We start from the raw sequence: 27,125 nt of genomic DNA, 5'->3' as shown, positions 1-27,125 counted from the left end.
ATTTCCCTGGATCGCCACTTCCTTCAATCCGTAAAAAGATCACCAGGCTCCCATCTCTTTGTTATCAAAAATACAGCCAATGAGTGGAAAGATTCACAAGTTCTCTCCCCGGTATCCCACCGCCCTCCCCCTCCCATAGCCTTCTAGTAATATATTGACAACTTCTTCAACCAATGGGTAAAAAGACTCAAAGCTCTTTGCCCAGCACCCCCCCCCCCTTTTATCCCACATATGCCGGATAACACTCATTCCTGCCATTTTACTCTCTACCGATATTGACAGCCCCTCTCTGTTAAGTCAAAGCTCTCTACCTCGCATGCCCCGCTCCCACACCCGTCCCAATATACTGACAGCCCTTCCAGTTTATGGTCGAAAATATTTACAACAAACAAAACCAGGTTCCCATAGATTAGGAGAGGAAAAGGGGTACTCGAGCAACAAGATCACCCTAAAGGATTTCGGAGGTACCTCCGTGTCTCTTTGATCTCAGGTGTTTCGGATCTACAGGAATGAAGTTGAATAAATTACAATTTGAGAAAACTAGTTAAAGACCCGGAGTCAGTGGGGAAGCGAAGTCTTAAGTAAAGGAGAAGGAAACAAACTGGGTTGCTATAACAACCAGCTCCGAGTTGCCTATACAACGCAAGTTCTCAGACCTGCAGCGTGAATGTTTTCTAGTGTCCTTTTAATCCAGGAATTCAGAGTAGAAATTTAATAATAATATAACGTTTGCTTTCGTTATAGCAGCGCTCCCGTAGCTGAATGGAAAACTTAACCCCGCAGCCTACAAGGAAATTTGACTTTTTCAGGTCAAAGTTCACTGCTATTTTTCGGTTCCCAAGTCTAAAAAAAAAAAAAGCATTTAATAAATGCAAAGCAATGAGCTACAATTACCATAATCTCCCTGGTTTGTGGAAGCTCCGTTTCGCTCTACCTCTCCTTCTCAAGTTTTATTTTCTTTCATGGGTAACAGTTGTCTTTGGTACGACTTCCCATTTTAAAAACTTTTTGTGCCCTTCGATCTGCAAAATAAGTGTGTAGGGTGGGGGAAATGTCTCAAATGTTTTACTTCGTTACATACGATACTAATATCAACAAGAAATTGTTATATTTAATAACATAAACTTGACTGGTTGTAGGAAAAAGAAAATAAAATTAGGGGGTTGGACTAGTAGTCAAGGACTTCCCCACTCTATCAAGTTCAGATGTCTGCTCAGGCGACTGTTCCCATGGCATCACCCTAACATAAGAAGTACTCTGCTAAAAGCCTTGTGTTATTGTATGTGGAAAGTTGGTTTTATTTTCTTTGGAGCAACATGGTGAGCAAGAAAAAGGAAGTAAAGTTACAGGTAAGTGCAATTAGTGTTTGTAAAGTTACAGGTTAAGTGCAATTAGTGTTTGTTTCAAGCATTTTATTGGGGAAGAAAAATAGGTGCTGTTTGTGTGTGTGTGTGTGTGTGTGTGTGTGTGTGTGTGTGTGTGGTACACATTTACAGATAGGTAGACAATGGGATTTAATGGAAAAGAGTCCCAGCTCTGGAATTAACATCTAGGTATGAATCCAGATTCTGCCGCCAGCGACGTATATTTTTACCTTTAAACTTTTCTAATCATTAAAATGAGGCTTTTGCACTAGCTCATTTCTAAGATCTCTTTCAGTCCAAACACATGTAGAATTTTGAACTTAAGTCAAGAGACCTGGGTTTAGAAGAGAGAGGGAGGGAAAGAATTTGGAAACTTTAAAGAAATGAATGTTAAAATTGTTTTTCGTATAATTTGGGGAAAAGATTAAAATCATGAAAAAGAGTACAGAGAAGTCTTTATTTCATTAAAAGTTCACACACACACCTCATAAGACTATATATTCAATTTAGGTAAGTTTTTTTTTTTACTGTAAATACTGATTCTTTGCTTCTAAAATATCATATTCTAAATTTTTTGCCCTTTTGTAGTTATGACTGCTGTGTATTCCTGGCTGGCTTTTCAGTACTTGGATTTGATTATTTATTTATTTATTTTTTTGGACTGGATTCTGGATATGATGTTCCTTAGAGTTTTCATTTGGGGATTTCTTTCAGGAGATGATTAGTGGCTTTTTCTATTTTTACTTTGCCCTCTGGTTCTGAGAGATCCACCCAGTTTTATTTTAAGATTTTTTTGAAATGCATTTTCTAGTTTGTCTCTTTGTCTTTCTTTCTCTCTGTGTTTGTTTCTATCTCTGCCTCTCTGTCTCTCTCTCCCCCCTCTGTCACTCTGTCTCTCTCTCTCTGTGTCTTTTTCTCTGGCCATGACATTTAGACAATCCAATAATTCTTAATTTTTTTTCTTCTCAATCTGTTTCCCAGATTACTTTTCTTTGTTATGAGATACTTTACATTTTCTTCTATTTTCCAGCACCTTTATTTTTAAAAATATGTTTATGTTGTCCCATTGGCTTCTATTTGGTCTATTTTGGGGAGAGTTTGTTGCTTGGACAAAGTTTTGTTATCTCTTGTTCAGAGCTTTTGATTCTCTTTTCAATTCTTTCTTCTATATTTTTCTTTCCTGCTTTCCCCCAAATGCTCTCCATTCTATTTATTTAAAAAAAATAATTTCTTTTAAAAAATTCTGCCTTTGTCTCCTCCAGGAATTTTGGTTGAGTTTGTGGCCAATCTGTGTTTTTCTCTGAGGTACTGCTTGTAGACATTTTGGAATCATTCTCTTTTTTGATGTCTTGATCATCCCTACCACCATTATGATCATTATGGTAGTGTTCTTTGTTCATTCTCCTCTCTTCCTGGCTTTAGGGTTCTTCTGTGGTACTTCTAGATGGAATATCTGGGCTGGTACTGTTGCTACTTTCTTGACGTTGTCAGGTATTATATTGTTCCAGGACTTAAGGGCAGTCTGGATATCTGCAAACTCTTTGCTCCTAAAGCAAAGGAGGTCTTAGTCCAAGACAAAGTTTGATTGCTGCCTGCCAGTCTGGGCACAGCAAGTTTTTACCTAGATATGAACAAGAGATTCTGCTGGATTCTACCCCTATCAGCCAGTTGGCAATCTCTATTGGCCCAAAGCGCCACAATTGAAGGCAACTCTTTTGTTTTGGGATTCCTGCCCCAGTTATTTTTCTGCAGAATAAATAAGATGTTGAAAGTGAGACCCTGTAATATCCCTGAGATCTGAGAAATACCAAATTAATACAGCTTCTGGCTTTTAAACTTCTTTCTATTTATACTCATCAGTGCCTTCTTCCTTTGGGGCTTCAATTACTCTGCTTGTGTCCCCTATTAATTTCACCTGCCTGTTGACACTTGTCCTGACAGTGCCCTGGTATGGGTTTGCTCTGTATAACTTCCTCTGGTTTTTGTGTTCAACTTCTCCCTGAATTCTGAATATTACCCTTTCTCCACTGTTTCCAGATCATTCTGTTTGTATCCTTAGCTAGGCTGGACAAATGAGTCACTATGGTTTTTTCTTGATTTTTATCATCAACATCCAGTCTGGTGTATTTTCTAGATCTGTTAGGAGGATTTTGTGGAGAGGAGATCACAATATTGTTTCCTGTCATTCTGCCAAATTGGTTCTGCCTCCCCCTGTTTCTGATGCAGTATCATCATCCTTCCTATATTTCAGGCTTGTAACTTCATTGTTATCCTTTTCAATTTCTTGCATCACATATCCTTGCCAAATTGTGCTAATGTTACCTTCACAAGATTGCTTGCAAATGATTTCTTGTCTTGTTTGCACAGCTACCACCTTGGTTCTTGTTTCAACAGCTCCTTAGTTGGTCTTCCTGCATCAAATCTTTTCTTCACTGCAATTCATCCTATCCATTACTAGTCTAAAGTAACTTTTTTTCCCTTGAGCAAAGATCTGACCGAATCACTTCCCTATTCAAATGACTCGGTAACTTTCATTTTCCTCTAAAATAAAACATAGCTTGCTCTTTTTTCTTTTAAAACCCTATACAATCTAGTCCCAACCAATTTTTTGGCCATATTAGATTTACTCCCCATTTCATTCCCTGCGATCCAGTCAAACTTGCTTTCTTCCCATACTTCACACATGATATACTACATCTTACATCTTTATACCTTTACATTGAGTATCCCACTGCCTGGTATGTACCTCCTTCTTACTTTTGCCTCACAATTGCTCTCTTTCTCTAAGATACAGTTCAAGTATTTTTTGTATGAAGCCTTTTCTGATTCCTTAACTTCTAGAGTCCTCTCTCAAATTTTCTTATATTTAATTATTTGGGATGTATATATTAATTTTTATTGATGCCTTATATATTTACATATGTACTTGTCTTTTTTATTAAAATATAAACTCCTTGGGAGCAGGGATTGTTTCCTTCCTTGCATTTATATTCTCAGCATTTGGGAAAGTGCCTGGCACCCACAGAGTAATCACTTAATGAGTACTTATGATCTTAAAAGTCTAGAATAATCAAAAGCAATTACATAAATGGTTTTCATTTATGATACAAGCCTCCAATTCTTTGGCTTTCTTAAGATTTCCATGCCTAATATTATTCCCCAGTAATTTTCCATGACTATATATATATGTTTTTACAATATCAATCTAAGTAAGTCTGTTTACAAATCAAAACATTTAAAATTATATTTTATATTATATTTTAATTTATTTTGTTAAACATTTCCCAATTGCATGTAAAAATTAGCTTCATTTAAAAGTTGACATTAAAAAATGTCAAGTTCATAATTCTCTCTCCTCCTCACCCCTCCCCAATCAATTGAGAATGCAATCACATATGCAATATCGATTTCAATGTGCAATATATTATGTGCAATAATCAAATGCAAACATAATTCTATGTCATCCATGCTGCAAATATACACAAAGAGAAAGAAAAATAAAGAAAGTTTTAAAAGTATTTCAATCTGTACTCAGAGTTTATCAGTTTTCTCTTTGGAAAAGCATAGCATTTTCATAATGGGTCCTTTGGAATTGTCTTAGATCATGTTTTGATTTTTATTAAATTAATTAGGCCTACCCATGAGTATTTAATATTTTTTCAGTTGATTAGATCTGACTTTATTTGTGTTGAAAGTGTTATGCAATTGTATTCATATACTTCCTGACTTTGGCTTGGCATATAGATTCCCAAATATTTAACATTTTTGACAGTTATTTTAAGTGGAATTTCTCTTTAAATTTCTTGCTGCTGGATTTTGTTGGTAATATATAAAAATGCTAATGGATTTATTTTGTATCCTGCAACTTTGCTAAAGTTGTGAATTGTTTCTAATAGTTTTTTGTTAGTTTGGTTATTGATATAGTCAATTATGATAATAGTTTTCCTAATATTGAACTAGCCCTATATTCCTGGAATAAATCCTACTTGGTAATGGTGTATGGTCCTGGGGATGACTTGCTATAATCTCTTTGATAATATTTTATTTAAGATTTTTGCATCAATATTCATTAGGGAAATTGGTCTATAATTTTCTTTTTCTGTTTTGACCCTACCTGGTTTTGGTATCTGCCCCATATTTGTCCCATGAAAGTAATTTGATAGGACTCCTTCTTTCTCTAGTTTTTCAAATAGTTTGCATAGTACTGGAATTAATCATTCCAAATGATTTGTAGTAGTTTGTAGTATTCACATGTAAATCAATGTTTGTAGTATTCACATGTAAATCCATCTGGCCCTGGAGATTTTTTCTTAAGGAGTTGATTAATAGCTTATTCATTTTTTTTTCTAAAATGGGACCATTTAAGTAATTTATTTGCTCTTCTGTTAATCTGGGTAATCTATATTTTTGTAAGTATTTCTCCATTTCACCTAGATTATCAATTTATTGACATAGAGTTGGACAAAATAATTCCTAATTATTTCTCTAATCTCTTCTTCATTGGTGGAAAGCTCTCCTTTTCAGTTTTGATGCTAACAATTTGATTTTCTTCTTTCTTTTTTCTAATCAAATTAACTAAAAGTTTATCTATTTCCTTGTGTTTTTTTTTTTCATAAAACCAACTCTTAGTTTTGTTAACTCAAGAATTTCTTTATTTTCAATTTTATTAATCTCTCCTTTTATTTTCAGAATTTCAAATTTGGTATTTAATTGGGGGTTTTTAATTTGTTATTTATTTTAGCTTTTTAAAATTGTAAGCCCAAATCATTGATCTTCTCTTTCTCTATTTTATGCAAGTAAGCAATTAGAGATATAAGATTTCCCCTAATAACCATTTTGGCTGTATCCCACGAGGTTTGGTATGTTGTCTCATTATTGTTATTCTCTTGGATGAGATTATCAATTGTGTCTATGATTTGTTGTTTCAAACACTCATTCCTTGGGATTAGGATTATTTAATTTCCAAATAATTTTTGGTCTTTTTCTCCCTGGCCTATTATTGCATTGTGAATCTGAAAAAAAGTGTACTTACTATTTCTGCTTTTCTGCATTATATTTTGAGAGTTTTATGCCCTAATACATGATGTGGGTTTTTTTTTTTTTTTTGTATATAAGTTCCATGTACTGTCAAGAAAAAAAGGTATATTCTTTTTTGTCTTCATTCAATTTTCTCCAAAGGTCTATCATACTCAACTCTTCTAGAATTCTATTTACCTCCTTAACTTCTTTCTTACTTATTTTGTGGTTCAATTTATCTAGTTCTGAGAGAGCAAGGTTGAGATCCCTAAAACTTATATAGTTTTACTAATTATTCTTGTAGCTCTCTTAACTTCTCGAGGAATTTGGATGCTATACCATTTGGTGTACATAGTTTAGAATTGATATTACTTCATTAACTATGGTACCTTTAAGTAGGATGTAGTTTTCCTTCCTTAGCTCTTTTACTTAGATCTATTTTTGTTTTTGCTTGACATGAGATCAGGATTACTACCTTTGCTTTTGCTTCAACTGAAGCATAATAGATTCTGCTCCAGTCTTTTACCTTTACTTTGAATATATCACTCTGCTTGAAATGTGTTTCTTGTAAACACCAAATTGTAAGATTCTGTCTTTTAATCCAGTCTGCCATCCACTTTTGTTTTATGGGAGAGTTCATCCCATTCATTCACAATTAAAATTACTAACTGTATTTCCTGCCATCTTGTTTCCCCCAGTTATACTTTTCTCTTTCCTTTTCTCCTTTCTCTTTTCCCCAGTATTTTGCTTCTGACTGCCTCCTCCCTCAGTCTTCCCCTTCTACAGCTCTTCCCCTTTCTTATACCTTTCCCCTCCTACTTCTGCTCTCCTTTCTATTATCCTCCCCTTTTCTTTTCCTCTTTCCCCTATTACTTCCCTATAGGGTAATACAAGCTTCTCTGTGAAGCTAAATGATTCATACAATGCTCATCCCCCTCCCTTCTTTCCCTCAATTGTAAGAGTTTGTTGGTTTTTTTTTTTTTTTTTTGCCTCTACATGAGATGTAGTTTACCCCATTTTAACTCCATTTTTCTCTTCTTCCAATATGATCACCTTTCCTTCTCTAGTTTCTTTTTTATATCATCACAATAAAATCAAATAATACCTGCATCTTCTAAATATATCCATAACAGAGATACAGTTCTCAAGAGTTAAACATATCATCTTCACATATAGGAATATAAGCTTTTTAACTTTTAAAAGAACAATTTTTTTCTTTCTTTTTTTACCCTTTTATGCTTCTTGAGTTCTGCATTTGAAGATGAGATTTTTTTATTCAGCCTGGTCTTTTCATCAGAAATAAATGAAATTTACCTGCTTCATTGAATATCAATCTTTTCCCCTGAAAGATAATGCTCACTTTTGCTGGATAGTTGAATCCTGACTGCAATTCAAGTTCCTTTGCCTTTCAGAACATCATATTCCATGCCCCTTGATGATTTCAAAGTGGAAGCTCCTAGGTCCTGGGTATTCCTGACTGTAGCTCCTTTTGCTGTGAACAGTGATCTCCTGGTTCCTCTCACTTCAGTTTGTAACAATTCATATAATTTTTCCAAGGAAGAAAGCAATAAATTTTGATGAGTCAAATAGGCATTGCACAAAATGTAGACTATACCATTGTAATTACTGGCTCAGTGCCAAAGTTCTAGATTTACATATATTGGGTTCAATCCTGAGAGTTTAGCTTGCTCTTGAGGAACTGGGAACTTCTGAATTTGGCTCATATCTAGCTATTCATTAGGGATCTTTAGTTCACCTAAAAGCATCAGGCTGACAATAAACATTTAAACATAGAACATATTTATTAAACGACAGGTAAATAACTTGCAACTTTTTAGCTTAGTTAACAAGGGAAGAGTCATAGCCCAACTTACAGGGAGTGCTGTTTCCTTCTTTCCCATCCTCCAGAAGTTTATTAATAACTCCTACCAAGACTCAAGGCACCAAGTAGTCATATCCTTGTTAGATAACCTGATTATCCTAGAGAGTGTCCAGTGTCTGTTGCAGACTCTCTCCAGCTAGGCACTCCCTTGCTCTGTTGCTTTCTCTTAGTCTGCATTTCTGCTTTTCAGCTTTTGGTCCCCTAGCTATTTAGATGAGCATACCTTTCTGTATCCAATTAGTTGCCAGGCCTTACTAATTCTACTTTCATGACATTACTTACATTCACCTCCTTCTCTTCATTTACATGAACACTAATCTAGTCCAGGCCTGCATCACTTTCTACGTCAACTACTATAAAAGCCTCTAGTACCTTTGCTAAGAAAACCCCAGATGGGATCATGGAGTTGGACAGGACTGAAATGACATAACCACAAAAGCTTTCAAGAGAACACACAGTATAACATTCTTGTACAAGAGAGAAGAAAATGATGGCTAGAGTGCATATTTGTGACCTCATCTGCATAGGATATGACTGAATGGGAATAAAGATTTATGTCATGAGATGGAAGAATAATTTAGCCTGAAATGGGATTTATAGTAGATTATTCACTGAGCAGTCTGGGGACTCTGGCTCCAAGATATCTGGAGTGAGTCAGGCTCTACCCAGAAAACCTGGGAACATAGGAAGAGGAAATGTAATTCAATTTGATAAATATTTATTAACTTTTGTAGAAGCAAGGTATGTTCCATACCTTCCAGGAAACATGGCATCTAGATACAAATTATTATACAAGTTAATAGAAGGGCAGTGTCATATAATGGATATAGATAGAGTAAGCCTCAGAGCCAGGAAAATTTGAGTTCAAATCTTGCTCTGGCATTCTTTGGCTGAGTGACCTTGGGAAAATCATTTAATCACCGTAAGCAACTCTTTAAGACAGGGATTCTTGACTTTTTTGTGTGTGTCTTTGGCAGTTTGGTGAAACTTAAGAACTCCTTAAAAACTTAATGCTTTTAAATATATAAAGTAAAATACTTAAGACTACAAAGAAAATGAATTATATATATTTTAAATAATAATAGTTTTTATTTACCAGATATTTGCATGGATAATTTTACAATGTTGACAATTGCCAAAACTTTTGTTCCAGTTTTTCCCCTCCTTCTACCCCTCCCCCCACAGATGGCAGGTCGATCAATACATGTTAGATATGTTAGAGTATAAATTAAATGCAATATATGTATACATGACCAAACAGTTGTTTTGCTCTACAAAAAGAATCAGACTTTGAAATAGTATAAAATTAGCCTGTGAAGGAAATCCAAAATGCAGGTGGACAAAAATAAAGGGATTGGGAATTCTATCTAGTGGTTCATAGTCATCTCCCAGAGTTCTTTTTCTGGGTGTGGATGGTTCAGTTCATTGCTGCTCTATTGGAACTGATTTGGTTCATCTCATTGTTGAAGAGGGCCACGTCCATCATAATTGATCATCATATAGTATTGTTGTTGAAGTAGTCCTGCTCAGAAAATGAATTATATTGAAATATTGACTTTAAATAGATGAGCTTAAGAAAGGAAACTGCAATAAGGTAAGAAAACAAACATTTAGATCCAACTATTCTAGAGAGCAATTTGAAATGATGCAAAAAAAGGCTATAAAACTATGTATAACTTTTGATCCAGTACTGTCATTACTAGGTCTATATCCCAAAGATATCATAAAAGAGGGAAAAGGGCCCACATGTGCAAAAATGTTTGTAGCAGCCCATTTTTATAGTAGCAAGGAACTAGAAATTGAGTGGATGTCCATCAATTGGGGAATAGCTGAATAATCATAGCATATGAATGTAATGGAATATCATTGTTCTATAAGAAATGATGAGAGGCAGCTAGGTGGCGCAGTGGATAGAGCACCAACTCTGAAGTCAGGAGGACCTGAATTCAAATCTGACCTCAGACACTTAACACTTCCAGGCTGTGTGACCCTGGGCAAGTCACTTAACCCCAGCCTCAGGGGAAAAAAACAAAAAAGAAATGATGAGCAGGGTGATTTTAGAAAAGCCAAGAGATATTGACATGAACCTATGCTTAGAATCAAGAGAACAGATTATGTAATGATCAGTAAGAACATTCAAGTCAATTCCAAGACTTGTGATAGAAAGTGACAACCACATCCAGAGAAAGAACTATGGTGATTGAATATGGATCAAAGCATAGTATTTTCATTTTTAAAAATTTCTCATTTTTTCCCCTTTAGGTCTGAATTTTCTTGTACAATGTGACAAATATGGAAATATATTTAAAAGAATTCCACATATTTAAGCTATATCAGATTACTTGCTGTCTTGGGGGAAGGTAAGGGAGAAAAGAAGAAAAATTTAGAATGCAAAGTCTTCCAAAAATGAATATTGAAAACTATCTTTACATATATTTAGAAAACAAAATACTAATGAAATTTTTTTTAAAAAACTGGGAGATGTTAAATCATGGATATATTCAGAAAAAAGAATGAAGGAGACACCAAAACCTGAAATTTGAGAGAAGATAAATTTGGGAGCCATTTAGAGAAGTTTTTTTTTTTTTTTTTTTCCCCCTATCTGTAGTAAGAGGTGTAGACCAGGATGAGTATTTTGATGGAGAAATTTCTGAGAAATAGCTAACTTGAGAAGTTTAAAATTCCCATTCAGTTCTAAGAATTCAAACTCATAAATGAAGTCTGTAGAAATAAACTTAAGGCCTTGGTAAAACAGCCCGACTGGACAAATCTACAGCAAAGTTAGAAGTGTGCTAACATCAAGATCAAGATCTATCAGGATAGGGAGAAGAAAGAGAGACCTAAGAAGAGTAGACCTTGTTCCCCTATACCTAGGGCTTTAGTATACTGACTACAACAAAAATTCTCATCTGGGGGGGAGTGTATGAGCTTGTGTGTGTGTGTGTGTGTGTGTGTGTGTGTGTGTGTGTGTGTATGTGTGTATGTTTATATGTGTATAAATATACACACACATTTTCTTAATTATTTCAATTTTGTTTTCTTTTGGAATCCTATGTAGTTTACTTTTAAAAATAAGCATAGAATAAATACAGAATAAACTAAACATGGAATTCATATAGGATTAAACATTCTGAGAAGAGATCCATGCATTTCACCTGATCCCCAAAGGGGTCTTTGACATAAACAGCTAAGAATTCCTGGATTGAAGCACAAAATTTTGCATTTTATAAACCTCCACATTTTCATGCTTATTCTATAGTTGTATCCTTAAGTTCACTGCTTTTATAACTCTTGAGAAAATACCCAAATGGATCGTTTCAGGGGAAATGAAGGGGAAACTTACAGTTTTCCTCAGCAAGACTTCAGAGTTTGGGGAATTCAGAAAAACAATGGAAATGATAGAGACAAGAATCCTGTAGAAGGTACCATACTGCTGCATCCCAGCTTGGCTGGATTAAAGTTTTGGGATCCTTGGGAGAGAGGTCTTGGGAGAAGCAGGATAGCCCATTAAATCCAGTGACTAGTTGTATGGGAATTATACAAGGGAAAAAAACTTCATTTTAAAATGTGCAATAAAAATTAGCAAAATAAGAATATTCAATTCATGAGTTCCAAAGGTATCAAAAATGAAAGTCTACACACAAAGAAATAGTTTCTAATATTTAAAATATAAGTTAATATAGATTTAAAAAGCCAATTATATTCCAGTGAATTCACTGCTTTAAAATTTGTGCATTTCATCAAAATATTATGTATTTATATCCTTCCTTCCTTCCTTCCCTTGCCTTCCTTCCCTTGCCTTCCTTCCCTTGCCTTCCTTCCTTCCTTCCTTCCTTCCTTCCTTCCTTCCTTCCTTCCTTCCTTCCTTCCTTCCTTCCTTCCTTCCTTCCTTCCTTCCTTCCTTCCTTCCTTCCTTCCTTCCTTCCTTCCTTCCTTCCTTCCTTCCTTCCTTCCTTCCTTCCTTCCTTCCTTCCTTCCTTCCTTCCTTTGTCATTGTCTGTCCCTATCTGTTCCTGTCTGTCTCTGTTTCTATCTCAGTCTCCGTCTCTTTTTCTCTGTCTCACTGTCTCTGTTTCTCTCTCGATTGGATTTGTGGAAAATATTGCAGCTTGTTGAATTGAAGTATTTCTTTCCTTTAAAAAAAAAAATCTGTGCTTCTCTTAGTGGATATTTCATTAACATAATTTTAATCATGTTGATTTTACTGTTCGTAACAAAATGTAATTGCTTCTTAGTAGAGAGTTCCCTCTCTACCATTTGCTACCAGATCTATACATAACACATTTAAAAACAGAATGGCTTTATTCTCTTGTAGCACATCCTAATAAAGTTTAGTTTTTAATCTAGTGCTTCTTTTTTATTTTCCTAATCTTTCTTCTTTACTCCAGCAGGAGGCAGCATAGCCTATTGGAGAGTATGGAAATCTGCTTCTGCTACAGGCTTTTTTTTGTGCTACTCTTTCCTTACAGGCACACCAAGATCTCAAGCCTGAATCATTTGAATAGGATTCTCCTCATGAGTGATGAAAATGATAAGTGGATGACTTTGTGTGTGAGGGAAAAGTTTGTTCTAGAAATGTGAAGAGGAGACCTACTTCTTTCCTCCTTAAAAAGACGAATACCCAGTTCTATACTCTCTGGTGGTGAAAAAGAATAGACTTTAAAAGGCAAACATACAGGGGAAAACTGGCTCCCCTAATGTGTCTATCTTCCAAAATTTCTTTTATTTATTCATGTGTCTTTCCCTAAAGAGAGCATGGATCCAGCTATCCTCTCTGGATCAGTAAAGAAGAAGAATGTTTCCTCTTAAAAGTTCTACAGCCAACTCCATTTCCCACATAGGCATTCAACATCCAATCATTCTCTCTACTAAAAAGGGGAATTTTATGTAAATGATCTAAGTTTGAGACCTAGGTTACATTCATTAAAATAAGAATAGTCCTAGTTCTACCTACCTTACAAAATTTTGTAGTAGGAATCAAGTATCTTGAAAAAAAAGATATACGAAAAATGCTAGAAACAATATTGTTATACCTTAAACTAGAAGAGGTATGAATGGATATCTTGCAAAGATAGCTATGTGGAAGAGAATGCAAAATGAAAATATTGACATATATTAATGATATACTTGAGAAATATATAATAAGAAAGGAACAGTTGGGCTTTCACAAACAATATTCTACAGCAGACTACATCATTACAGGGATGAAATTGGCTGAAAAGTACAGAAAATAAAGGTCCCACTGTGCTCATTATTTGTTAAGTAAAAAAGTATTTGAGGAGAGTAAAATGCTAGTCTGAAGGCTCTCCTCCAACACAGATATCATGGATCCATCAAAGTGTTCAAGTGTGTTTTGGAAATGTTCTGGGTCAAATCTCTCTTCATTTATATATGAGAATCATATATAAGATCCAGAGATTAGTGAAGATAATGCTGCTAGGGAGCACCAGAAGAAGAGCTTCTCTTTGATTCCTTGCCTCTTAATTCAATGTTCTTTTCATTTTTATCACGATGCTTCCTCCCTCCCCTCCCTTCCTCCCTCCCTCTCTTCCTCCCTCCCTCCCTCCCTCCCTCCCTTCCTCCCTCCCCTCTCTTCCCTCCCTCCCTCCCTCCCTTCCCTCCCTCCCTCCTTCCCTTCCTCCCTCCCTCCCTCCCTTCCTCCCTCCCCTTCGTTCCTTCCCTCCCTCCCTCCCTCCCTCCCTCCCTCCCTTCATCCCTCCCTCCCTCCCTCTTTCCCTTCCTTCCTTCCTTCCTTCCTTCCTTCCTTCCTTCCCTCCCTCCCTCCTTCCCTCCCTCCCTCCCTCCCTTCCTCCCTCCCCTTCCTTCCCTCCCTCCCTCCCTCCCTTCCTCCCTCCCTCCCTTCCTCCCTTCTTTCCTTCCTCCCTCCCTCCTTCCCTCCTTCCTTCTTTCCTTCCTCCCTCCCTCCCTCCCTTCCTTCCTTCCTTCCTTCCTTCCTTCCTTCCTTCCTTCCTTCCTTCCTTCCTTCCTTCCTTCCTTCCTTCCTTCCTTCCTTCCTTCCTTCCTTCCTTCCTTCCTTCCTCCCTGCCTTCCTTCCTTCCTCCCCTCCCTCCCTCCCTCCCTCCTTCCCATCCCTCCCTCCCTCTCTCCCTCCCTCCCCTCCCTCCCTCCCTCCCTCCCTCCCTCTCTCCCTCCCTCCCCTCCCTCCCTCCCTCCCTCCCTCCCGTCCCTCTCTCCCTCTCTCCCTCCCTCCCCTCCCTTCCTCCCTCCCTCCCTCCCGTCCCTCTCTCCCTCTCTCCCTCCCTCCCCTCCCTTCCTCCCTCCCTCCCTCCCCTCCCTTCCTCCCTCCCTCCCTCCCTCCCTTCCCTTCCTCCCTCCCTCCCTCCCTCCCTCCCTCCCTCCCTCCCTTCCTTCCTTCCTTCCTTCCTTCCTTCCTTCCTTCCTTCCTTCCTTCCTTCCTTCCTTCCTTCCTTCCTTCCTTCCTTCCTTCCTTCCTTCCTTCCTTCCTTCCTTCCTTCCTTCCTTCCTCCCTGCCTTCCTTCCTTCCTCCCCTCCCTCCCTCCCTCCCTCCCATCCCTCCCTCCCTCTCTCCCTCCCTCCCCTCCCTTCCTCCCTCCCTCCCTCCCTCCCTTCCCTTCCTTCCTCCCTCCCTCCCTCCCTCCCTCCCTCCCTTCCTTCCTCCCTCCCTCCCTCCCTCCTTCCTTCCTTCCTTCTTTTCTATGTGTCATTCTGTGTTTCTGTCTCTATCTCTCTGCCTCTTAGTCTTGTTGTCTCTGTCTCTGTCTCTCTCGATTGGATTTGTAAAGAATATTCCAGCTTATTGAATAATGTGTATGCATTATTTTTAAAGAAAATATAATTGCAGTCAATACTATTTTTCTTGCTTATGCAGTTAATATAATCTAGGATATTTGGGGGTGGTTAGTTATTATCATACATGTGCAAGCAATATATTAATAATTATATTGTATTATAATATATTACAATTATGTATAATTATAATTATACACATGTATATACATACATGCATACATGTATTAGTATATAGACCTGTGGATATATTCCTGGACTTGGAATTAGGAAAATTCATCTTCATGAGTTCAAATCTGGCCTCAGATACTTCCTGAGCAAGTCACTTAAGCCGATTTGCCTCATCAGTTCCTCATCTATTTATTAAATGACCTGGAGAAGAAAATGCCAAATTATTCCATTATCTTTGCCAAGAAAACTCCAAATGAGTCATGAAGAATGGATTTGACTGAAAAACAACTAAACAACATATATATATATATATATATATATATATATATATCCATATATATATATACTTATATTTCTTAGAAACACTAGTGATTTCAGAACTTTTTCACCCCCAAACTTAACACAATTAAATTTTCTATTATTAAAGTTCATATTTTAGAAAGCAATTATACTTTATTTCAAAGATAGGGGAATAATGTTAGCATATCTAAGACTATCATATTTGTCATGATTTCTATTACTTTAATAAAAGGCTAGCAGTAACTTCTGTAGTCCAATGACTTTTGTTTTACCTACTGAGATTTGTTTTGGGAAATGTAATCTTTATGCAAATTATTTTTATGCCATTTTTCTGTATGTGCTTGTGAATGATGCCATGAGCTGAGCTTATAACCACTGTATTATGCATTTTCATTAACATGGCATATTCTTTTGTAGATGACATAGTTTCTTTCTTTGTGATTATGCTGCTTTTTGTTTAAAATACCATTATTTTATCCCTTCTGATTTTTATATCAATATAGTCTATATAAATCATTATTAGAAAAAGTTTTTTTTTTTTCTTTTGGTTCATTTTGTTAAAATAGGTCAATATCAACAACCAGGAGCTTTGGGAAGAAATGCTCAGCTCCAAAGGATTAACAGGTAAGGAAGTTACCAAAAAACTCATAAGCTTATTTTTTTTTTAATATATGTTAAACATTTTTAATATTTTATGCCCTTCCCAAAAAATTTAGTGCTCATATTTGAAGCATTACTTGTTGGACTTAGTATGTGCCATTTCATATTATCTCAAACCTCATAATATAAGAATAGGTCACTTATTTAAATATGATTCAGTTGTTTTTCAGTTGTATCTTACTCCTTGTGATCCCTTTTGTAGTTTTTCTGGCAGAGATATGTGCTGTAACACCTAGCCACCTATGGCATATGATTGGCTAGGGATTAATCAGCTATTTCATCGGCCAAGAAATGAATTCACTTCAATACTTGGATTGACTTTTTAAAAAATTATTCTAAATTTTCTCTATTTTAATTAGCCTACTATTGTGATTACTATAAGGATTTACTAAATATTGAAGTAGTCTCTACTCTCTGAAAAGTTAAGAGTTGTCTAGTCATATTTAATGCTTAATAAAGAAATGTTTCTGGGTATGATAGAGCAGAGCTGCAATTCCTGCTACCTACAAGTGCAAAGGTGTTAGATTTCTTGAGCTTATGAAAGTTCTAAGCTACAGTGAGCTAAGCCTGCATTAATATTATGACCCCTCTAGAAGGCACAGTGCTGGAACTAGGTAACCTATGGAAGGGCAAACTGGACCAGAGAGGAACAGATCAAGGCTCATAAAATAATCAGAGTATGAGTCAATCAGAGTAGGACCAGGTCACTGAAGAGCCCCTACATGATCAACCTGAATGAGATAGGGACACCTAATCTTCAAAAATAAAATAAAATAAATAAAGTTATCATGTGAATAATTGATTTTCAAAGGATTATTGTACAACAACATTTACTTAATATCAAGATCATAACTAATTTGATATCTATTACTGATTGGTGGGCCTTAACAATAGAAAAAGAAGCACTGATCACAATAAGCTGGATAACTTGATCAAGAATAGATCATACCAGACTAACATCCTTTACTTTTTGGACAGGATTTGACAGGATTTTGACAGGATTACTATAAATATAATTTTGCCTGGGGATGTTTTTCATATATGCATCTATGGATGCATAGATAGCATGTTAAAAAAAAACCCACCTTTATTGTTAGCAAAACACTTAGTAACATTTCTCAGTTTTGATTGTGATAAAAAGATGTGGGCTAGGCAACAATGAATTTAGATGAATTTGGTAATTTGGAACTGGAATACTTGAAAGATTGGACCTAAAATATATTCATCATCATTAATATTATTTTGGAAAGTAGTACATATGGTTCTGTGATTGGTTCTGCACTTCCTTTTTAACAATAACTTGCATATTTGTCATATATATAAAATTTTCAGATGACATAGAATAGAGATGTTGGGAATGGAGACTGGAGAGGAGAAGGGGTGAAGGAAACAATTATTAAGCAATTATTATGTGTCAAATGGGTCAAAAAGAGCTGGACTTGACTGAACAACTAAGCAACAACTATGTGTCAAGCACAGTGCTGAGTGCTTTACAGATATTATCTTATGTGATTCTTATAACAAATCTGGGAGTAAGTACTATTAAGATGTCCATTTTACAGTTGAAGAGACTAAAGCAGGCAACTGTCAAGGTTAAAATGTATTGCTAATATGTTGGACAACAAAGCCAGAATCCAAAAAGATCTTAATAGGCCATAGACCAAAATCTAAGATAAAATTTGATAAAGGTAAAATATTTTTTTCTTTAATTTAAGCTCTAAAGCTACAATGCATTTGTTATAGTTAAATGTTTTTTGAACAGACTACAAATGGAGTTTTACTTTATTCAAAACCTTTTCTTGCTTGTTTATGTAATAATATTAGTTATCATTTATATAATTCTTTAAGGTTTTCAAAGTGCTTCTTATATGTTAACTCATTTGATTTTCACAATAACTTGTAAGATAAGTACTTTTCTTATTCTCATTTTAGGGATGAGGTTCAGAGAAGTGCACAGCAAGAGCCTGAGGCAGGATTTGAATTTCAGTCTTTCTGACATTCAGTGCTCATGGATAGGCCGAGCAAATATAACAAAGATGACAATACTCCCCAAACTAAGCTATTTATTTAGTGCTATACCAATCAGACTCCCAAGAAACTATTTTAATGACCTAGAAAAAATGACAACAAAAGTCATATGGAAGAATAAAAGGTCAAGAATTTCAAGGGAATTAATGAAAAAAAGTCAGATGAAGGTGGTCTAGGTGCACCTGATCTAAAGCTATATTATATAGCAGCAGTCACCAAAATCATTTGTTATTGGCTAAGAAATAGACCAGTCGATCAGTGGAAGAGATTAGGTACAAAGGACAAAAAAGGGTACATCTATAGCAATCTAGTGTTTGACAAACCCAAAGATACCAACATTTGGGATAAAAATTCATTATTTGAAAAAAAAACTGTTGGGAAAACTGGAAATTAATATGGCAGAAATTAGATATGGACCCACACTTAACACCATATACCATGATAAGATCAAAATGGGTCCATGATTTAGGCATAAAGAATGAGATCATAAATAGATTAGAGGAACAGAGGATAGTCTACTTCTCAGACCTGTGGAGGAGGAAGGAATTTATGACCAGAGGAGAACTAGAGATCATTATCAATCACAAAATAGAACTGTTATTTTGAATGGAATTTCTCTTTGTATCTCTTGCTGTTGGATTGTGTTGATAATGTATAAAAATGCTGAGGATTTATGTGGATTTATTTTGTATCCTGCAACTTTGCTAAAATTCTGAATTATTTCTAATAGCTTTTTAGCAGAGTCTTTGGGGTTCTCTAAGTATACCATCACGTCATCCCTTGTATTCATTTTTCCAAATTTTCCCTTCCCTCCCGCTACTCCCTCCCCTGGATGACAGGCAATCCCATACATTTTACATGTGTTACAGTATAACCTGGATACAATATACGTGTGTAAATCCAATTTTCTTGTTGCACATTAAGTATTGGATTCCGAAGTTATAAGTAACCTGGGTAGATAGACAGTAGTGCTAACAATTTACATTCATTTCCCAGTGTTCCTTCTCTGGGTGTAGTTGTTTCTGTACATCACTGATCAACTGGAAGTGAGTTGGATCTTCTTTATGTTGAAGATATCCACTTCCATCAGAATACATCCTCATACAGTACTGTAGTTGAAGTGTACAGTGATCTTCTGGTTCTGCTCATTTCACTCAGCATCAGTTCATGTAAGTCTCTCCAAACCTCTCTGTATTCATTCTTCTAGTCATTTCTTACAGAGCAATAATATTCCATAACCTTCATATACCATAATTTACCCAACCATTCTCCAATTGATGGACATCCATTCTTCTTCCAGTTTCTAGCTACAACAAAAAGAGCTGCCACAAACATTTTGTCACATACAGGTCTCTTTCCCCTCTTTAGTATTTCCTTGGGATATAAGCCCAGTAGTAACATTGCTGGATCAAAGGGTATGCACAGTTTGATAACTTTTGGGGCATAATTCCAATTGATCAATGACGGACAGAATCAGCTACATCCAGAAAACACTGGGAAATGAGTGTAACCTGTGAGCAGTGTTTTTTTTTTTTGTTTGTTTGTTTTTTTTGTTTTTCTTCCCAGATTATTTTTAGCTTCTGAATACAATCCTTCCTTTGCAACAACAACAAAATTCGGTTCTGCACATATATATTGTACCTAGGATATACTATAAAATATTTAATATGTATGGGAATGCCTGCCATCTAGGGGAGGGGGTGGAGGGAAGGAGGGGAAAAATTTGGAACAGAAGGGAGTACAACGGATAATGTTGTAAAAAAAAAAAAATTACCTATGAATATGTACTGTCAAAGAAAATGTTATAATTATAAAAATTAATAAAAAATTAAAAAAAAGAAAAATGAATACAAGGGATAATGTTATAAAAAATTACTCATGCATATATACTGTCAAAAAATTTTATAATTATAAAATTAATAAAAAAATTAAATTAAATAAAAAAAAAGAATTTCAGTCTTTCTGATTCTAAGTCCTGTCCTCTATTCACACAGTTAACTTATAATTTGAAGGTTTGTGGTTTTTTGAAGGTTATTAAATTTATGATAAAGATTAGTTTTAAAAATAATTTATTCAATATTTTAAATTAATGAGAGAAATCTGTATTTTTATTGTTGTTCATACAAAATTTGGAATATATATCTATATTCATTTATATAAATCTCTTTGTGTGTGCATTTATGATCACTAAATACCCTTTAATAAGTTAATTAAAATAAACCTATCCTTATGTAATTTTATAATTATATATTATACAAAGTATATAGTTTCCATATATTGCTGTAGACATTCCATATTGTTGTCTGTTTGTGATCTTTTGGCCATATTTTACTACATAGTGGTCGATGTCTACCAAAGCTGGTGTGGACCTTGCAAACCTGTGGTCAGTCTTTTCAGGAAAATAAAACTTGAAGTTGGAGATGACCTTCACTTTGCCACGGTAAGATTGTATCTTGGGAAAAGTAAGATTTCAACATAAGAAAAATAAAAAATAATGAAGGAAATGAAGTGTAAAAAGGAGGCCTTTGCTCATGTAACTAAGTTTAAATTTTTTATTTTCTAATTGATATTCACTCTATTGGAAGAGGAGTTTCTTCCCTCAAAATTCCATATGCTAATGAAAGCCCATATCTAGATTCTCCCTTTAATTACTGGGATGTTCTACACTTGCCTAATCTTAAAGGAAATTTCTCCATTGAACAGTTGATATGCATTTATAGTGTCTCATAAACTATATAGTGTCTCAAGTGAACATATAAATTCTTTAAGTGCTTGCAAGAGCCACACTATACCACAACATATACTAGCATTTTTGTTAGAACAGCTTAAGATTTTGTATATTTCATTAAAAAAAAAAAAAGACATTCACTTGGATCCTTAATTTTATTCTTTAATTTGATATTATCTTGTAAGGGCAATGGGAATAAACTGACTGATGAGGGTTTAGGTCCCAGACATTTGCAATTCAGTTCAGAAACATGAAATTTTGCTAGTGAGTAGGAGAAAAACATTCAAAACAAAGAAAAAGAAATTTGAACAACAGAAGATTATTCTATATACACCAGAAAACCCAAGACAGAATGGAACAATGTGCTTTGAAGAGCAATAAAGCTCAGGATGCGGACCAGGGCAATCAATACTGCAAATCTGAGCTTATCTATAAATTAAAAAAAAGAAAAGATGGACTTCTAGTAATAAAGATTCTTCTGGATCATTCTTAAAAAAAAACAAACAAAAAAAAAAAAACAGATCAGAAGAAATTATTTGCTTCCTGAACACTGCAGACAGCAGAAATGCAGGAAACGTGAATCATCGTAGCAGCCAAGGACAGAAATAACAGAGTAATAGTAGAGAAACCAGCAACATCCTTATTTCTAAATCAATCCAAGGAGACAAGAGTAAAGGTGGAAGTAACAGTGGAAGGGTGACTGTGGAGCATTATGTGACACCCTACCTATAACTAAATCAATGTTGTTGGTGTGTGTGTGTGTGACTACGTGACAAAAAGGGAGAACACATGAAAATCAGGGATATAGAAGGGAATGTGTGATGTATCAGGCCAAATTAAGTTCTAGTAATGAGAAGACAACCTCTGGGGTCTCCCAGGAAGAGATGATTCTGAAGAAAAGTGAAGAAGATGGGTCAAGGATAGCAAGGGGACAATGATGGAAGAACTTGTTTTGATTGAGGGAAGAGATTCTACTGATAAATTCTCCTATAAGTGGAGAGATGTTCTGTGAAGGGACATGATACCAGATATACATTGTTCTGGGTATTGTTTGAGGGCTTTTGTACTTGAAAAGACTTTTACTACCTTGCTAGGAGGGGAGCATTTGGGGCAAATGGCACTCGAGGGAGTGGAAGGCATGGGCCTGGGGGTGAGATTTCGAGGCAAATGGGGAAAAAAGATAATCAGGAGAAGGGTACAAATCTTACTATACATATAAATTGTCATTGTTCTGTGAGTAAGCCAAAAAGAAAAATGGAATCCACAAGGAAAGCTCTATAAGGGAGTGGTGGAAACTGCCTAGAGGGAGAGACTAAAATAGATACCTTGGAAATTCCATGAGGATTACATAAAACAGAGGACAAGATAATTATGGGGGTCATGAACCAGAAATGAAAGTTTAGAGTAGACAGGGAAGATTTGTTTATAAAAAGAACAGAGGAAATCCTTTTTGGAAAAGAGCATAGGGGCAGCTAGGTGGCGCAGTGGATAGAACACCAGCCTTGAATTCAGGAGGACCGGAGTTCAAATTTGGTCTCAGACACTTAACACTTCCTAGCTGTGTGACCCTGGGCAAGTCACTTAACCCCAGCCTCAGGGGGGGAAAAAAAAAAAGGAAAAGAGCACAAAAATGAAATTTTAATAACTAATGAAAATTTGAAAGGGAGGAAAGGAAGAGGGAATCTCCATGACTAACCAAGAAGAAAAAAAGAGGGAAAGAATGAAATAATTAGATAAAATTGGAACAGAAAAAAGAAACAATGAGCTAAACTCCAAAGAGAAAAAGGTACCAAAAGGAAGAGGAGACTGGGAAAGGAGCCAGTGACAATTACAGTCACCTTTAAAAAGGATTAAGCTTGTGGGAAAATTAGGATACTGATACATTATTGGTGGAATTGTGAATGAATCCAACCATTCTGGAGAACAATTTGGAACTATGCTCAAAAAGTTATCAAACTGTGCATACCCTTTGATCCAGCAGTGCTACTACTAGGCTTATATTCCAAAGAGATCTTAGAGAAGGGAAAGGGACCCACATGTGCAAAAATGTTTGTGGCAGCCCTTTTTGTAGTGGCTAGAAACTGGAAATTGAATGGATGTCCATCAATTGGAGAATGGCTGAATAAATTGTGGTATATGATTGTTATGAATATTATTGTTCTATAAGAAATGACCAGCAGGATGATTTTAGAGAGGCCTGGAGAAATGTACATGAATTGATGCTGAGTGAAATGAGCAGAACCAGGAGATCATTATATACTTCAACAACAATAATATATGATGATCAATTCTGATGGACATGGCTGTCTTCAACAAATAAATTCAAATTGTTCAGTAATGAAGAGAACCAGCTACACTCAGCAAAAGAACTATGGGAAATGAGTGTGGACCACAACATAGCATTTCCACTTCTTCTATTATTGCCTGCTTGCATTTTTGTTTTCCTTCTCAGGTTATTTTTTACCTTATTTCTAAATCCGATTTTTCTTGTTCAGTAAGATAACTGTTGTATTTAACAGATACTTTAACATATTTAACATGTATTGGTCTACCTGCCATCTAGGGGAAGGGGTGGGTGGGAAAAGGGGAAAAATTGGAACAGAAGGTTTTACAAGGGCCAATGCTGAAAAATTACCCATGCCTTGTAAATAAAAAGCTAAAATAAGAAAATAAAAAAATGTTAGAAATAAATAAATGAAAACATAAAAAGGATTAAACTAAAGTAATTGAAGAGATAGTACAGTACTTTATAGAAGAGAGAAAATCATAACTCAAAAATATCCAATAAAATGAAAAAGGGTTATAGATGGGGTAAGAAAACAAAACCTTTTAAACATGTTTTTAAAAAAAGACCTCCACAAAGTAAAAATGAGGGGATGAAAAGAATTTGCAATATTTCAATTAAAACCAAAAATAAATCATGCTATTTCACAAAGCAAAAACAAACATTCAAAAATAAGAGATAAAACAGCAAGCTTAAGTAGACAAAAAGCCAATAAACTTACATAAGTGCTAAGTGCTTTTGCATCCAAATTCATAAAACAAATGTTACATGGTCTACAAGAAACAAAGACAGCAACATGATCATTACATGAGATTTCATTATAATTCTTTCAGTTTTGGATAAGTCTAATTAAAAGATTTAAAAATGAAAATGTGGAGCTGAACAAATTGTTGGAGAAACAAGCTAAAACACGGAATTTTTTTTTTTTTAAATTGAACTGATAAAGAATATACTTATTTCTCAGCATTACATGGAACCTTTACATAAATTGACCATATATTGGAACACAGAGATAATGTAAACAAATGTAAAAAGGCATAGATAGTGAATATATTTCTTATAGACCATAACAAAATAAAAACAGATATTAGTTTAAGAACCAGAAACAAAAGAAATTGATTCAAAGGGAGATATTAACAACAAAATTCCAAATTATCACTGGGTCAAAGAACAAATCATAGATATTTTATTTTTCCCTAGTTACATGTAAAACATTTTTATACATTTATTTTTAAAACTTTGAGTCCAGATTCTCTTTTTTCCTCTCTCCCCAATGTCCCCCCGCAACTATGAGAAGGTGCATGTGAAATTCTGCAAAAAAAAAAAAAAAAAATTCCCATAAAAGTCATATTGCAAAAGAAAACATTGATTTTCCACTCCCCCCCAAAAAAAATCTGAAGAAAAATAAAGTAAAAAACAGTATATTTCAATATATATTAATGCACAATCAGTTCTTTCTGATAACTCCTTTATCATTATATTGTTGAGAATAGTAAAGTCATTCACAGTGAATCATCTTATAATATTGTTTTTACTTGTACACAGTACATTTCACTTTGCATGAGCTCAGGGAAGTCTTTACAAGTTCTTATGAGGATATTCTGCTCATTTTATATAGCATAATAGCATTCCATTATAATCACATACCACAATTTATTCAGCCATTACCCAATTGATGGACATCTCAGTTTCAATTCTTTGCCCTTAAAAAAAGACCTGCTTTAATTGTTTTTGTACATATAAATCTTCCCCCCATTTTAAAATTCTCTTTTGGGATACATGCCTAGTAGTGGTGTTGTTAGATCAAAGGGTATATATGATTTTATAGTCCTTTGGGCATAATGAACAAATAATAGAAACAATGATTACATGAAAGAAAATAATGATAAAAAAAATATATACCAAAATTTCTGGGGTACAGCTAAAGCAGTTCTCAGGAGAAAAATAATTTATCTGTAAATATATATTAACAAAATAGAAAAAGAAAAGATTAATGAATTGAGTAATAGCAGGTAGAAAGCCAATAAAAGAGAAGATGTTAAAAATTAGAGGAATAAAAAAATAGAGGCATATCTAAATAAGAATTAAAAGACCCTAGGAAGGATTAATCATTTTTGTGAATCTGATGACAATAAAGTGGAATCTCAAGTTTCTCTAATTGGTATTTCTCTTATTATTAGTAGGTTTGAAGATTTTTTTCTCATGTGATGGTTGAGAGTTTGTATATTTTCTTTATAAATGACCAGGCTGTTCATATATTTAGGCCACTTCTCAGTGAGAAAATAGCTCGTATCCTGATATATTTAAATCAATTTTTCCATATATTTTGGATGTTGGATTTTTATCAGAGAAGTTGCTATAAAAATGAGAAATAAAACAAAAATTTTACATTCAAGGGTTCTGATAAAGGCCTCATTTCTAAAATATATAAAGAATTAATTCAAATATATAAGAATAAAGGTCATTCTCCAATTGATAAATGGTCAAAGGATACGAACAGGCAATTTTAAGATGAAATTGAAACCATTTCAGTCATATAAAAAAAGTTCCTCATCACTATTGATCAGAAAAATGCAAATTAAGACAACTCTGAGGTACCACTATGCACCTCTCAGATTGGCTAAAATGACAGGAAAAGATAATGATGAATGTTAGAGGGTATGTTGGAAAATTGGGACACTAATACATTGTTGGTGGAGTTGTGAACTGATCCAACCATTCTGAAGAATAATATGGAACAATGCCCAAAAAACTATCAAAGTGTGCATACCCTTTGACCCTGCAGTATTTCTACTGGGCTTGTATCCCAAAAAGATCTAAAAGGAGGGAAAGGGACCCACATATACAAAAATGTTTGTGGCAGCCCTTTTTTGTAGTGGCTAGAAGTTGGAAACTGAGTGGATGCCCATCAGTTGGAAAGTGGCTGAATAAATTACAGTACATGAATGTTATGGAATATTATTGTTCTATAAAAAAAAAAAAAAAAAAAAAAAAAAAACGATCAGCAGGATGATTTCAGAAAGGCCTGGAGAGACTTATGTGAACTGATACTAAATGAAGTGAGCAGACCCAGGAGATCATTGTATGCAGCAACAAGATTATATGATGATCAATTCTAATGGATGGGACTGTTTTCAATAATTAGGTGATTCAGGCCAGTTGCAATAGATTTGTGATGGAGAAAACCATCTGCATCTAGAAAGAAGTCTATGCGGACTCAGCATGGACCACAATGTAGTATTTCCACCTTTTTTATTGTTTATTTCCTTTTTGATTTTCTTTCTCATTCTTTCTCCTTTTTGATCTGATTTTTCTTCTGCAGCATGATAATTGTGGACATATGTATTGAACAATTGCACATATTGGATTATTTTCAGTCTAGGGCAAAGAGAGGGAGAAAAAATTTGGAACACAGGGTTTTGCAGGGGTGAATGTTGAAAATTATCTATGCATATATTTTGAAACTAAAAAGCTAAAAAACATATCAGATAATTTTTTTTTGCTTTTTTTATTTAGGCAGAAGCAGACTCTCTTGATATTTTGGAGAAATACCGGGGAAAGTGTGAACCTACCTTTCTTTTTTATGCAGTGAGTATTTTTTTAAAGCAAGAATCAATATTATATGTAGTTAGAAATATTCAGATTCAAAAAAAGGTCTATTGCATCTTGCACATTTTTTGGATAGGAATCACATTTTTATGTTATAGTTATGACAACAAAACAAATGATTAAAAAATAAAAGCTTCAGTCAAGTGTTTGATAAACATATATACACACAATAGAAAAACAGTAACTCTTGGTTTTCTCAGTGAGCTGTTTTAAAGAATAAATTAAATTCACAATTCTTTGTAAATGGTAAAATGTTGTTCAGTTATTAAATTGTATCCAACTTTTAATGACTCCATAGACCAGAGTACCCAAGGC

General features: G+C 34.9%; 1 protein-coding gene across 2 annotated transcripts in view; it reads left to right on the top strand.

Annotated features, from left to right (window-relative positions):
* Positions 1–1,205: 1,205 nt before the first annotated feature.
* NME9 (NME/NM23 family member 9) overlaps positions 1,206–27,125 on the top strand; it is a 44,750-nt gene continuing 18,830 nt past the window's right edge. The window contains exons 1-4 of one of the 2 annotated variants that reach the window (XM_074301630.1): positions 1,206–1,349; positions 16,068–16,125; positions 20,529–20,629; positions 26,718–26,789. In XM_074301630.1, the coding sequence (XP_074157731.1) occupies positions 1,317–1,349; positions 16,068–16,125; positions 20,529–20,629; positions 26,718–26,789 (264 nt within the window). In that variant the 5' untranslated portion in view covers positions 1,206–1,316. Of the gene's footprint in view, positions 1,350–1,374; positions 1,381–16,067; positions 16,126–20,528; positions 20,630–26,717; positions 26,790–27,125 lie in introns of those variants that run through there. The other variant, XM_074301632.1, reaches the window with a different exon arrangement.

Source organism: Sminthopsis crassicaudata, chromosome 3 (genome assembly GCF_048593235.1).
Source record: "Sminthopsis crassicaudata isolate SCR6 chromosome 3, ASM4859323v1, whole genome shotgun sequence".
Taxonomy (NCBI): Eukaryota; Metazoa; Chordata; class Mammalia; order Dasyuromorphia; family Dasyuridae; genus Sminthopsis; species Sminthopsis crassicaudata.
This window is presented reverse-complemented; position numbering and strand designations above follow the sequence as displayed.